The 15,777-nt window shown below is 36.2% G+C and overlaps 1 protein-coding gene across 3 annotated transcripts in view; it reads left to right on the top strand.

Annotated features, from left to right (window-relative positions):
• XPR1 (xenotropic and polytropic retrovirus receptor 1) overlaps positions 1-15,777 on the top strand; it is a 217,096-nt gene that overhangs the window by 123,451 nt on the left and 77,868 nt on the right. For all 3 annotated transcript variants that reach the window (XM_011290988.4, XM_045048517.1, XM_045048516.1), the window contains exon 3: positions 9,707-9,808. In XM_011290988.4, the coding sequence (XP_011289290.1) occupies positions 9,707-9,808 (102 nt within the window). The remainder of the gene's footprint in view (positions 1-9,706; positions 9,809-15,777) is intronic.

Here is a 15,777-nt window from a genome sequence, read left to right as displayed (position 1 = left end):
GAGGCTAAGAAGTCATAGCAACTATTGGATATGGAATATAATAAAAATATAAAGAGGTGATATTAAAGTTAGTGCCTCTTCAACTAGTGTTCCACAGAGTAATGTTCTTGGAAGTTTTGCTAGATATTCTACACCCCCTTTCCCATCTTTCCCTTGCCGTTCCCCCTCCTCTCCAAAGAAAGATTATATTCTTATAAATAACTTTGAGAAACACAATATACTATATCTCCTTCTCATAGAATAATAACAATGCATATTAGCATAGTAATGCTTCTTTACCCTTAAAGCAGAGTTTTCCAGCTGTGGCACTGTTGACACTTTGGACTGGATAATTCTTTGTTGAGAAGGAGGGGAGAGAGAGGATGAAGTCCTGGCCCTTGTAGGATGTTTAGCAGCATCCCTGTCCTCTATCCATTATATTCTAGCAATACCCTTCCTGTTGTGACAACCCAAAGTGTCTCCAGACGTTGCCAAATAACTCCTGGGAGGCAAAACCATCCCCAGTTGAGAACTATTACCTTAAAGAGATCAGTTGACTTCTGTTTGCACTCATACTTCCCAAACTTACTTGAATTCCTTGGAATTCTTCTCCCTTCATCTCATACCTAATGTCCTGGGAAATGCTATTTTAAATAATCATTTAGTGAAAGTAAACTAATTCTACTTTTTAGATTCCTGCTTAAAACCCTTCAATATTTTCCATTGCACTTAGGATAAAATTCAAACTCTGTGACATGGCCTTCCCACGTGTAAAGGCCTTTGCCTACCGCCCTAATCTTAACCTCCTATCACTACCTGCTGTTCAGTTCCATAGTAACCTGCCTTTCAGGTTCTCAAGCACCCCAGCTCCTTTCCTAATCTGTTATTGCCACTCTTGGGAACTATTTTGCTCTTGCTCTTGTTCTTTGTCGTCCTTTAGGTTCAGGTTTCAGATTAAATGTCATCTCCTAAGATGAGATCTTTGCTGACCATCTCTTACCCTGCCTGAAGGATAGCTAAACATCCCAGTACCTACCTCCCTTCTTATACCCTGTTGCCTTCACAGCACTTTTCAGTTTGTAATTCTTTTTTTTTATTTGTGTGAGTTTCTTTCTGCCTCAGTCACTTGAATGCACAGTCTTTAAGGGACAGGAGTCACATCCACCTTGTTCATCATTACTTACATATCCCCATCATTTAGCACAGAGCCTAGCATCTAATAGGCACAATCATTATTTGTTGAATAAGTAAATGAATGTTTTAATTTATCAGTGCATTTGGAGCTAAAATTATTTTATTGAGATATAATTCAGATACTACAAAATTTACCCTTTAAAAGTATATAATTTAGTAATTTCTAATACATTCACAAATTTCTACAACTGCCCCTACTGTCTAATTCCAGAACATTTCATCACTTCTTATCCCCTCCTCCTCCCCCCCACAGCCCACGCCAACCACTAATCTACTTTCTGCTTCTGTGAATTTGTCTGCTCTGGACATTTCATATAAATGGAATGTGTGGTTTTTAGTGCCTGGCTTCTTCCCTTTGCATAACGTTTTCAAGATTTATCCATGCTGTAGCATGTAATAGTACTTCATTCATTCTTATGGCTGAATAATATTCCATTATATGGGTAGGCCATATTTTGTTTATACATTAATCAGTTGATATATTGACACTTGGATTGTTTTCACTTTTTGGCTATTACAAATAATGCAGCTATAGACATTTGTGTATAAGTTTTTGTGTAAACATGTTTTCGCTTCCCTTGGGTATGTATCTAGAAGTGGAATTGCTAGGTCATATGGTAATTGTATATTTAGTTTTTTGAGGAACTGCCAAACTGTTTTCCAAAGTGCTTGCACCATTTTGACATTCCCACCAGCAATGTATGACATTACCACCAGCTTGCACCATTTTGACATTACCACCAGCAAAGTGCTAATGTCTCTTCATTTGTGTCAGTTTTCGTTATTGTCTGTTTGTCTGTCTCTCTCTTTTTTAATCATAGCCATCCTAGTGGATATGAAGTGGTATTGTGGTTTTGATTTGCATTTCCCTGATTGTTGATGTTGAAATGTTTTCATATGCCATTGGCCATTTGTATATTTTTCTGGAGAAATGTTTATTCAGATCCTTTGCCCATTTTTTAATTGGGTTATCTGTCTTTTTATTGTTGAATCCTAAGAGTTCTTTATATATTCTGGATACTAGACCTTATCTGATATATGGTTTATAGATATTTTCTCCCATTCTGTGGGGGTTCTTTTACTTTCTTCATAGTGTTCTTTCAAACACATAAGTTTTTAATTTTGATGAAGTCCAATTTATCAACTTTTTCTTTCATCCCTACTGCTTTTTGTGTCATATCTAAGAAACCATTGTGTCATCTAAAGTCATGAAGATTTATGCCTGTTTTCTTTTGAAAGTTTTATAGTTTTAGCTTTTACATTTAGGTCTTTGATTCATTTAGCTGTTTCATATATGGCATGAGGTTGGGATGCAACTTAATTCTTTTGTGCATGAATATCCAATTATTGGAGTTTCATTTTTTTTAGTGTTTATTTTTTTGAGAGAGAAAGAAAGAGAGGGAGTATGTGACTGGGGGAGAGGCAGAGAGAGAGAGGGAGAGAGAATCCCAAGCAGGCTCCACCCTGTTAGGGCGGAGCCTGATGCAGGGCTCGATCTCATAAACCATGAGATCATGACATGAGCCAAATTCAAGAGTCAGACACTTAATCAACTGAGCCACCCATGTGCCCCTGGAGTTTCATTTTTTAAAACTTAATAAATACATCATAAGTTTTTGCAAACATTATTAACATCATTTCAACATTAGCAGTTTCAAAAAATAATGTATGAAGCACATACTGTCTACCAGACATTATGTTGGACATAAGATCTAAAAAGATAAAAAAAAAAAAAATCCCTCCCCTCAGTATCATAGAGCTGGAAATTAAGAACATGGAAAGTTGTAATAAAAAGTTGAATGGGGGCCGCCTGGTGGCTCAGTCGGTTAAGCAGCCGACTTCGGCTCAGGTCACAATCTCACGGTCCGTGAGTTCGAGCCCCGCGTCGGGCTCTGTGCTGACAGCTCAGAGCCTGGAGCCTGTTTCAGATTCTGTGTCTCCCTTTCTCTGACCCTACCCCGTTCATGCTCTGTCTCTCCCTGTCTTAAAAATAAATAAAACGTTAAAAAAAAATTTAAAAAAAAAGTTGAGTGGAACATATAAGATATTTGAAGAAATTAATAATGGTTTTAAGAAGTAGATTTTTGAGAGACTGCATGTGAAAGTAGAATGACAAGTCTTGTATAAAAAGAAAAATATTCCTGACAGTTGCAGCAAAAAGCACTTGATGGTGGTTGCTATGCAGTGGGGATGTTTTACCTTGATTAGTACTCTTAGAGTCATTTGCTATTAATTTCCTAATTTGGGGGTGGATGAGAAAAAAATTTTCTGTCATCTCCAAATTTGAGGTAAAATTTTGACCATAATAGAAATGACAAAGAAAACTTGTCCCTCATTTTCTCTCCCTCTCTCTTTAGTATAGCTGACTTAATATTTATTTAATTCAGAGCAAAGGGTTCTCTACAGCAGTGTTCTCTGAATCATTCTTAACCAATTCTGGATTTTTTTCACCCCTTTGTCTTCCAGGGATTTTTCCTGTTGATGCTAATCTTAGAATTGTTGATATGTGTTGTTAAGATTTGTAGTTATTTATGCTACCTTTTTTAAAAGTAGGCTTAATCTTTTGAGATTAATTACTGAGTTAAGGACATGTTAAATTCATTGTATTAGTGTGCTTGGGCTGTCATAACAGAATACCATAGACTGTGTGGCTTAATCAGTAGAACTTTATGATCTCACAGTTTTGGAGGATTAAAATGCAAGATCAGGTGCAAGCTCTTCCAGTATGGCTCGCAGAGGGCCTTTTCTGGCTACTTTTCACCTGCCTTTCCTCGGTGTCCACATACAGGGGTATTTCTGATGTCTCTTTCTCTTCTAAGAAGGACACCAGCCCTTTTGGAATAAGGCCATCCTTATGACGTCATTTCATCTTAATTAACCTCTTCAGAGGCCCCGCCTCTGAATACAGTCACATCGAGGAGGTACCTGGGTGGCTCAGTTGGTTAAGTGTCTGACTCTTGATTTTGGCTCGGGCCAGGATCTCACAGTTTGTGAGTTCGAGCCCTACGTTGGGCTCTGTGCTGACAGTGTGGAGCCTGCTTGGGATTCTTTCGTTTTCTGCCCTTCCCCTGCTTGTATGCTCTCTCTCAAAATAAATAAACTTTAAATACAGTCACATTGGGGATTAGGGATTCAACATTTAAATTTTGGGAGAGGGTGGCTGCACAGTTCAGTGCATAACATTTCAGTAACAAATAGATGTCACTTTTATATTCTTTATTTTATAATAAGAAAATATAGTGAGTTTCTGTAAAATTTACATTGTTACTGGAGGGGGAAAAATCCTCGTATTATCTAGGTTCTCTACACCTGTATTTTCTCAACTCTAAAACGGGAAACTGGCTAGTTGATTTCTGAACACTAAAATTCTGTTTCTTCAGTTTAGGATTATTGATTTCTAACATTATTCAGCAGATAGGTTATAGGAAGCATAATAGAAATGGATATTCTAGAAATCAGCATTCCACCAACTTCTCATAACTGAGGTGAAGGGCTTAATCATCCTGTTTTCATCTAAATTCTGATACAGTTAACTTTTTTTCAACTAGCTGTGCTGGTTAGATTTTACTATGTATAATTTAAAGATTTGTATGCCGCATGTTACTTTTTTTCCTTCCAGTTAATAATACTCTTTATACAATGTAATTTATTTATCATACGTGGCTACATCTCATTGTAATGAATTCAAGCAATACAGTGAATATAGATAGCGAAATGTGAGATTCCCTTTCATACCTTCTCCTCTTTCAAATGAAATAACCACAATTAACAGTTTGTTATGCATTCTTCCAGTCTTCTATGAATGTACATATGAATATTGATTTATGCACATATTTTTTCATAAATGAGATCATGCTGTATATATTCTCTTATTTAAATTTTTCATCAGCAGTGTTTTACAATTTTCATACATAAGCAGGATGTATGTCTATCTTTTTTAAATGGCTGCATAGTGTTATATGATACTATAATTTATCTGTTCCCCTTTTGTTGGATGTTACTTTGTTTTATTACTATTAAAAACAGTGTTGCACGAACATCCCTGTGCACACATCCTTTTGTGCAGAGATTCCTTTAGAATATATTTCTTACATGTGGGATTGAACACACTGAAAATTTTGATGGCCTTCCTAAATGGATTTGCAAATTTACATTCTCACCAACAGGGAGCAAGAGTTCATTTACCTTTACCATTGCTGAAAAAATACTTTAAAATTTATTCCATTATGATGGTTTAAAAATTATATTTCATTATTTTGAAGTAACATCTGATATCTGGGCTGTTAAGCATCCTTTCTTTTGTTCATTGGCCATTTGTATTTTTCTATGGATTCCTTTAATGTACCCATTCTTCTTATGGAATATCTTGTAATACTGATTTGTAAGAAATTTTTAAAGTCTATTTTGCATGTGAATCCTTTATTTTAAATGTTGCGGATACATTTTCCCTGTCTTTTAACTTTGCTTCTGGTATCTTGTAGAATGGAGATTTTTCATTATGTGAGAATGTCAATCATTCTCTTTATGGCCTGTTTTGTGTAGTGTGTAGGGTAACTTTCCCCATGTAGGGTTATTTAATTTTTTTCTGCTATTTTCTAATATTGTTTCTTTAACTCCATTTGGAGTTTATTTAAATGGATGGCTCAACCCTGTTTTTATTTTTTATTTATTTTTATTTTTTTTTAAATTTTTTTTCAACGTTTATTTATTTTTGCGACAGAGAGAGACAGAGCATGAATGGGGGAGGGGCAGAGAGAGAGGGAGACACAGAATCGGAAACAGGCTCCAGGCTCTGAGCCATCAGCTCAGAGCCCGACGCGGGGCTCGAACTCACGGACCGCGAGATTGTGACCTGGCTGAAGTCGGATGCTTAACCGACTGCGCCACCCAGGCGCCCCTCAACCCTGTTTTTATATAGTCCATTCTTTCCACTGATTTGACGCTCCCTTTATCTTAATCTTAAATCTCTGTGTACAAGTTTCCCCCAAAATAGACTGTTCCTATGAAACCTTTCATAAGCCAAAATGATGTATAGTGAAGATACTGTTACCATTAATTTATATAGAAACAATTTTTAGTGTTCCCAGGCCCCCAAAATATCTTCTCTTATGCTTTTCTGATACCTTAGGATATACTTTGGTCACAGATGCACAAAATAAATCAAGATAAGGCACAGATGCTCACTGACATGGTTCAAAGCTATGGTGGCTTGATGCTGAGATACTGAGTGCAGTTCTCGAGGAAGGTGCTTTGTGGGGTCACTCTCACTGCCCAGGGTGCTGGCTGCCTTTGTAATGGCCTGCTGCCAAACAAATGCTGAAAACTTTAAAAAACATTTTTTTTTTTTGTAAAAGCAGAAATCCTCTTCAGGTTTCTTTTCAGTTAGCAAAAACAGGTACTGATGTTATGTCTTTTTATGTAAAAGTAAAGTGGTGTAACTTGAACTTTCAAAAATGGAAAGTATCTGTATATGCAAATCTATTTTTATGTATAATGCTTCCCTCTTTTTGCTATTACTTTTCTCTCTTTTTTGCTATTACTTTTTAGTGTTGCTGTAAGCTTGTCTTACCCTCTTGTAATGTGTGGGCATTAAGTTATATGGGAACCAGAAATCTACATAAGAGACTGCTGGTATTTTAGATAAAACAGTCTCTAGTTGAGGAAATGAAGAATTCATATGAGATTGATTCATGAGTAGAATGTTATGTACTTTAATACATAAAATTTATTATGTTTTAGTTTCTCAGAGGCTTATTTAGGTTTTTTGGTTTCTTTGTTCTTGGTAATATTTTAAATAGTTGATGTTGCTGAATATGCAACCTCTATATAAATATTAGTATGTTAAAATTATTTTTTTTTCAACGTTTTATTTATTTTTGGGACAGAGAGAGACAGAGCATGAACGGGGGAGGGGCAGAGAGACAGGGAGACACAGAATCGGAAACAGGCTCCAGGCTCTGAGCCATCAGCCCAGAGCCCGCCGCGGGGCTCGAACTCACGGACCGCGAGATCGTGACCTGGCTGAAGTCGGACGCTTAACCGACTGCGCCACCCAGGCGCCCCTAAAATTATTTTTAAAACAAGCTATATTTAAATCGCTTTGGTGAACAACTTTATTTCCATCATCTCATGTTAATGTGTGTTAATGAAAGCTCTCTGTTAATAGGGAAACAAAGTAAGTATGACCAAGCCCATATTTTGGTTTTAGGTTTTCTTTCCTAACAATACAATGAAGAATAAAATAAAAATGAAAAGAAAATAGGTAATTAACTCTTATTTTAAATCAGCTACAGCTAGATGTTATTATAAGAGTAGCATCTGTTACCATGGATCATCTCTAACTCAAGGTCACCTTAAAAGAAAGCTTTGACCTGCTTTATACTTTGAAAAAATAATTCTCAGTGGCCTTGGGCAGCTATAGCCTTTAGTGTACCTAAATTACTGAGCTTACATGAGGAAGTTAAGAGTGGCCATCCTTTCTTCCCTGCAAAATCGGTAGAATCCTGCATTATCTATTAAGTTCTAAAGCATAAGAAATAAAGAAGTAGATATACAAATAAAACTCAAGGTTTTGTGTAGTGGTATTTTTTTTCACATTTGCATTACTCAAATTAAATGAATAGATTTGACATGCTTATTAGAACTTCATTTTTTTTTAATTAAAAAAAATTTTTAATGTTTATTTTTGAGAGAGACAGACAGCGTGCGAGAGGGGCAGAGAAAGAGGGAGACACAGAATCTGAAGAGTTTGAACTCAAGAACTGCGAGACCATGACTTGAGTTGAAGTCGGATGCTTAACTGACTGAACCACTCTGGCACCCCTACAACTTCACTTTAAACTTTTGTTTTTGTTTAAAGTATCTCTGATACAAAGAAATAGTGTATATGTAGGTGTTGCATATTACTCAAGGAAATACCATTTTCTCTTATTCCTGGATAGTTGAATTGTTTAAGGGTTTTGGGGATTGCACTAAGATTTGAAACATCTGAGGGACATAAAAGAATCTATACTTTTTCCTAGACATTTTAAGCTTAGGATGCCCGAGAGATCCAGAAATAGGATAGTTCTGTATTATAATTAGCATCTGGAGTCTAGTCAAATCTCACTTGGGCAAGAAACATACCCATTTAGGCTTGGGGAGGTGGGTTTCCTGAAGCTACATATGTCTGTACTTACGATATTCAGTAAATTAATAGCTATATGATAGAACTCACAAAGTGGATCCAGCCTGCAGAGACATATATTGATTGGCCTATACTGTGTTTTTAAAATATCTAGATTTATGACTTCTCCTGAAAATTGGAAGATCTGACAACCTTAACCACCTATTGCCACAGGGCAGCAACTAGCTAGATGGACATATGCTCTCACTTGCCAGAATGCATACCACTCCTTATCCTGAAGATGTCTGTTGCCATTTATCACTATACTTGCACAGTCACCCATTTGCTCAACCCACTTATGTTCATACCCAGCATCTGTAGCCTTAAAATATCTAATAACCATCAGTCTACATTTTTCTATGCTGGTGCAGCTAAGTGAAAATGAGTTGATAGCAATTTAATATAGTAGGAACAATTGATTCATTTTTTTTTCCAGGAACATATTACATATTCATGTCTTCATTTTTGTTCCTTTTTTTATTCCCTGAAATATTTACTTTTGCTGAATCCTATTCATTTTCAACTCCCAACACCTTGACTCTTCCTTGATCACCTCTGTCTCCAGTAGTGTCTTCCTGTCCCCAAGTCTTAGAACACTTATTTTCTCCACCACTGTAAATTTATCATAGTGGAGATTTGAGTCTCATCCAGTTAAAAAATGGCTGCATTCCTATAAAGAGGCCTTTTAGTAGTCTTTTCTTAATATGGTTCACAATTCATTGTTGTCATTTTGAATACTAAGAAAGTAGTAAGTTTAAATTTTATTTCCCTAATGTATTTTTTTAAGTTTATTTATGTGTTAAAGTTTATTTATTTATTTTGAGAGAGATGGAGACAGCGCAAGTGGGGAAGGAGCAGAGAGAGAGGGAGAGAGAAAGAATCCCAAGCAGGCTCCATAGTGCCAGCGTGGAGCCTGATGCGGGATTCAAACTCATGAAACTGTGAGACCATGACCTGAGCCAAAACCAAGAGAGACAGAGCTTATACAAGTGGGGGAGGGGCAGAGAGAGAGAGAGAGAGAGAGGGAGAGAGAATCCCAAGCAGACTCTGTTCCCTGCTAGGGCAGAGCCCAACTCGGGGCTCAATCCCAGGGACCTTGGGATCATAACCTGTGCTGAAATCAAGAGTCAGACGCTTAACCGACTGAGCCACCCAGGTGCCTGGTTTTTGTTTTGGTTTTTGTGTTTGTGTTTTCCCAATAGGCCAACATGGAGTCCAGTGAGGGGCTTAAACTCATGACCCTGAGATCAAGATATGAGCTGAAATCAAGAGTCAGATGCTTAGCCAGCTGAGCTACCCAGGCACCCTTTCCCTAGCTTTCTTAATTGACCTTTGGTCATTAAATCTAAATGTTTTCCTTGCTTTCAGTTACAGACGAGGACACAGTAAAGAGGTATTTTGCCAAGTTTGAAGAAAAATTTTTCCAAACCTGTGAAAAGGAACTTGCCAAAATCAACACATTTTATTCAGGTGAGTAGTTTTTTGGTACAACATACAATAGAATTTCTGCTGTTACAGAAAGAGAAACTCTGCATGTCATTGTTTATTTAAACTTCTGATCATTATTTTAAAATGGTGGCTTGTTTTCCTTCCTATACTGCATTTAGGGATGTTTTCTATAGCTAAGGTAGGAATGCATCTGGTGCTTCAGTATTTAAGCCTAATATGGTCATTGCCTAGATTCTTTTGCAGTGGCAAGGATTTGGGAACCTCCTTGTGAACCAGTACTTTGTAGAGCTTCGCTCAAGTCCAGGCTAAAGCTTTAAAGACTCAGAAATTTGCTTTTATCATCTCAAAGCTAAATTACAGCTAAATAAGCTAAATAAGCAGTTCCTGCTTATTAATTACATTTCTTTTGTCTTTCCATTGTATGGAATACTCATTTCTATCTCTCTAGAGCGTTGTCTCCAGAGTGGCATCTACAAGATGCTATAGGAGTTGAGGAGGAAATACTAGAACTTCTATTTATTTATATCTGACCCTTTAAAATTCTGTTTTTTATATATGTTTACTCCCCTAGTCCTTTAACTTCTGTTTTTCTGTCTCACAGAGCTCAAGTTTCTTGACTCCTTCATCTATTCCAGTTGACAAGACCCCTCCCAGAATTACTTCCCTCTCTGTTAGTCATCTTAACCGTTTTGTCCCTTGCGCTTTTTAAATCCTTTTACCCTCATTGCTTTGTACTGCTTCTGCCTAGCAAAATTCCAACTGTGAGCCAATCCAGCCTTTCCTTCTCCATGCCTATTCCCTGGGTGCTTAGGATAGCTGAGGGAAAAAAATCACATACCAGAACAAGTTTGAACCAGTGTAAATTCACTGTTACATTCTTAACTGTGTCTTCAAAGCTACCCACAGGTCCTAATCAGTGCCCTTTTCCATGCTCCAAAATGTTTTTCTGGACCCAACTCCATTGTCTTGAATTTTCTGACCCCACCATCTTTCCTATCATGCTCATTATACTATACTCCTTTCTTACAAATAAAAATAAAGGCCTTCAGCTCCTGTTGGTGTATAATACTTATGCAGATCTAGGCCACCCCTCCCCCAAATACTTGTTCACATTCTTACCCTGATTTATTTCCCTCCAATCTTTTTAGAAAAGATATCCCTCTTTAGTCCATGGCAAATCTCTGCAACTACTGATTAAATTTTAGCTCCTCAAGACCTTGCGCCAGTAATTATTTCTTCTAAGAATTAGTAAATAAACGCATTCTATGATTTTCCTTTTAACTGGTTTAATCTCCTTAGCAAGTCACTGCCTTTTAGTAAAAAAGAAACAAAAAAGGAAGCAAATGCCTTAGTTCTCCTCACCTCTCCCTTACGGCTAGACTTCCTAGGCAAAGAGAGCAGTTTATGCAGAGACACAGAGCCATGAAAGGGCATAGCATGTCCTCTGCACTACACTGTAAGTACCTAGAATGCAGAGACAAAATAGCAATATTATTTGAAACTGTGCAGTGGATAGATTTTCAACAAGGGGAAAATGTACAGAACAATTGCAATGTGCAAGAACAGAGATAATTTCCATAATTAGGAGTAGGAGTGAAAGAGGAACTAGCAGTGTAGACAGAGAAGGAGAGGGCAGCCATGTAATGAAGAATGAGGAAGAGGAAGCTAAGAGGAAGGCATTTGCAGGGGAAAGAGTGTTTAGACTGAGAAAAGGCTATAGGATATAACCTGTGCCTGTAAATTAAAAATATAAAGGTCAAGTTTATTAGCTTTTTTTTTTTCTGTGATTTTTTTTGGAAAGATCTCTGAGCCCAGTTCTATGTGGATTATTGAGATCACAAAGAGTAGATAATGCTTATTGGTATACAAAGAAAAAAAAATATCTACTGTTAATAAGAGATACATACTATATGTTAAGTTGTAGTAAAAACTGTATACACATGTGACCCATCACACCTAGTCAGATATGTGTATTTTATGTATGTTTGTATGCATCTATATATGTGTGTATATGCAGTATATTTAAATAATTAATATTTTTCATGGAATAATATCCTTACTATGTGTAGTATATATTGTTTTCTATAATTATTTCTCTTTGACTTATAATATGCCAATTTATGATCCACACAATTGCTTTTATGACCCCATATTGAGTTATAACCCTAGTTTGAAAAATGGTATCTTAAATTTCATTATTTTTCAAAAATAATTTTAGGCTTTCTACTATTGAAAGTTTGGAGGCTGTGATTAAATGACTTCCTTTTTCCTAGTGTGTTGGCAGGACCAGTAGGACATGTCTCTTGATGTCACCACAGAGGAGGTACAAATTGATAGTCTTCAGACTGACTTTTTGCCAGGTCAGGAAGTGATGGGTAATATGAAGACATGATTGACAGAAATAGAATTTGGCACTTGTTCTAGACAGTATCATTTTCCTCCTTATTTAGCCACCTGCTCTGTGGCAGATTATCTTATAGACAGCAATCCTCAGAGACTAGGACACAGAAAAACTATAAATAACTAAAATAACAGGGATGAGTTTAGCGTATAAACCTGCCTCCACCACTTATATCTCACAGATTATTTAATGGTCAGCTAATAATGGTCACTTTCAAGTGAGATATAGTCTTGACTGAAGCTTTTAAGTACCCCCCAAAAAATGCTATAAAAGCCGAACAAAACATAGAATAAATACTACTAAAATGTACATATATATTTTCATACCAGTTCTGTTACCTACCAGTTATGTTTTGGATTTCTGAACCTTACTATTTTTTTAGAAGAAGTTTACCATTTAACCTTCTGAGGCCTCTATGTACCTTGTTGTAAGATGAGCAAATTCATTCCCAGTCCTCTAGGGTTCCACATGTAATGAGTTAGAAACAATTGACAATAGTTTGATGTCAGTCATGTAAGTCATTGTATTGCTCTTTATTTTATTTATATTAATATATAAAATCTTTTAGACCATAGGAGGAGAGGGAAGTTTTTTTAAAGGAAGGCTCCTTTTTGGTGATAACATTACTAATTACTGAAGTCTCCTAGGTCTCTTTTAGTACTAAAAATGGCATCAATTCTAGAGGCGATAGTGTCAGAGATCTTTTTTTGTGGTGATCAGTAATATCCTTTTCCATTGGTAATATTAATGACTTCATGTTACAATACCTTTCTCTTTGAACCAGTTTGCTTTCTCTCTCCATTCAAAGTACTTACCTTCCAAGCCATGTTTTTATGTGCCTACATAAAAACAAAATGTTAGAATGTGTCTGTTGCTTTTAATATTCCATTATTAAAACAGGCAAGCCTTTTTTAAAAATATTTATTTTGAGAGAGAGTGCTGTAAGACCCAGGGGGGTGGAGGGGGTGAGGGGGAGGAGAGAGAGAGAGCATCCCAAGCAGGCTCCGCCTGTCGGCTCAGAGCTCAACACAGGGCTTGAACTCACGAAACCATGAAATCATGACCTGAGCCGAAATCAAGAGTCAGACACTTAACCTACTGAGCTACCCAGGCGCCCCAGTTGGAATGTTTTAAATAGCTAAGGGCTTCTTCCTTTGTTTCTAAACAGTATGTTTTTTCTGACCTGTCCTAAATTTTTGGCTTCAATTATTCTGAATTCACAGCAATTTTATGAGCTTTTCTGTTCTTTACCAAAAAAGAGGGAGGGAAGTGGGAAAGGTAGGAGGGAAGGAATGAAATTACAGTAGTGTTATTCAGAAGTATGAAAATTATGGCATTAGAAACAGATTTATTTCTTGGCTATAGAATATTTTCAGGCTTCATATATATGCAAGACCAGTTGGATAATAGTTACTCAGAACTATTCCTATTACAGTTATTCCTGTAATCCTATTATGTCTATTTTTCTTTATTCTTACTGAATTTGAAGCATTGTATATTATTATGCCACTGAATGTGTGTAATAAAACATAAGTATCTCTTTCACTGAAATAGTAAATATTCATTTTACAAGTGATCATATGTATCTAGTACCCACATAGCTAAATTATGGCTTAATGACTGATATGTGTGTATGTGTTTGCTTGCATATGTATAAAGACATGGATTAAGTATATATTAATTAGCATGATCATGGGTCTGTGATATTGTTTAAAATTCCCATTGTCCTATTATTTTTTCCTACATCATGATTCTCTTGAGTTCATTTCAACAGAATCATTTACTTCAGAGTTATTGAAGAATGGGGAGGTGGGGAGAAGTTGGAAATTATTTATGTACTATCCACATATCCATTGTCCTTCTCTTCTGTCATATCATTTCTTTCTTTCTAAGACTGAGAAGATGGGCAATGTCCATGGTCATGGAGTAACACAGTTGCCGGATGGCATCTTAATAAAAAAGCCGACTGTCATCAAAAGTAATGTTTTTTTTAAACTGTGGGTTGCAACTCTACACATGGGTCAGGGAATTAAAATACGAGGGGTCATCTCGGGTATTTAAAAAATATATATGGGCACCTGGGTAGCTCAGTCCGTTAAGCATCTGACTCTTGATTTCACCTCAGGTCATGATCTCATGGTTTCGTGAGTTCAAGCCCTGCATCGGACTCAGCGCTGGCAGCGTGGAACCTGCTTGGGATTCTTGCTCTCCCTCTCTCTCTGCCCCTCCACCACTCATGCTGTCTCTGTCTCTCTGAAAATAAATAAACTTTAAAATAAAAATTAAAAAATACATGAAAAGAAATAGTAGAATGGAATGGTAGAATAGCTATTGTGTGTATTGGTCAACTGTACTATTTCTTTTATGTACAATATGATACTTGGTATTTTCAAATTTTGCAAAGTACTGTGGAAAGTGACATGAAGAACCATTGACTTTGCTTAGAGGAAAAGAGAGGGATTGAGGAAAAGCCTACACAAGAAGTAAAATTTAAATTGCATCCTTGAAAATGCGTAGGCATCTCCACATGCTCTTGGAGTAGCATATTGAGGATAACAGTCGGAGAGGAGTTGGAGTGCAGTGTTCCAGGGAAACATCTATCCAGATGCATTGTGAAATCAAAGTACATGACATATTTGGGATTGAGGAGTATAACAGATAGTCTGCTGAGGCTGGAGTTGTTTTACCCACACATGGAAATTTTAGACTTCAGTGTTTGAGGTGTAACAATCTCAGGTAATAAGAATTCCAGATAAAAGCACAGAAATGTCATGTAATATAACAATTAACTACCCTGAATCATCTAGGATGGGTCAGCCGTCTTACAAATTTTGTATTTCAAATAATACTGACATCCATAAATTGAATTAGCAAGATCATAACATTGCAAGATAAGTATACAAAAAAATCAAAGTATTCTAAAACACTAACGTTGTTTTATCAACAATTATTCTTGAGTTGCATAACTATAATAGCTTTGTTATTCTTAAGATAGTTTATAGTTCTGAAATAACTTTTCTCTAAAAGTAAAATATATATAAATCTGGTGAAAACTAAAAAAAAAAATACCTTGTTGGGGTCCCTGGGTAGCTCAGTCCATTGAGCGTACAACTCTTGATTTCACCTCAAGTCATGATCTCGTGGTTCGTGAAATCAAGCCCACATTGGACTCTGCTCTGACAGCTCAGATGTACTCTGTACTCTGTATCTTTCAAAATAAATAAACAAATAAGTAAATAAATAAATAAAAATAAGATCTCGTTAACCCTAATGTCCCTAATGTATTTAAGGGACATTAGGTGCTTTGAAAGTTTTGAATGGTTATTGGAAATTTTTATCAAATATTTTATTATCTGAGAGCTTATGGCATTAAGCATGTATTCTTAAAATAATCTGTTCTCATTCAGTCACTGGATTTACTGGAATGTGTAGAGATTGGAATTTATTGCCAAGATAGGCTATTTTTATCAGTATTTATAAAATTACTTAGAAATATTCATTTTTATTTTTTAAGTATATTTGTAGAGTTTAATTCATAGGCCAAAGTACATTTTTGTGTACATATATACCTTTTCCCAAATTCTGTGCT

Source organism: Felis catus, chromosome F1, assembly GCF_018350175.1.
Source record: "Felis catus isolate Fca126 chromosome F1, F.catus_Fca126_mat1.0, whole genome shotgun sequence".
Classification (NCBI taxonomy): Eukaryota; Metazoa; Chordata; class Mammalia; order Carnivora; family Felidae; genus Felis; species Felis catus.
Note: the sequence above shows the minus strand (reverse complement) of the source record. Positions and strands in the feature narration are given on the sequence as shown.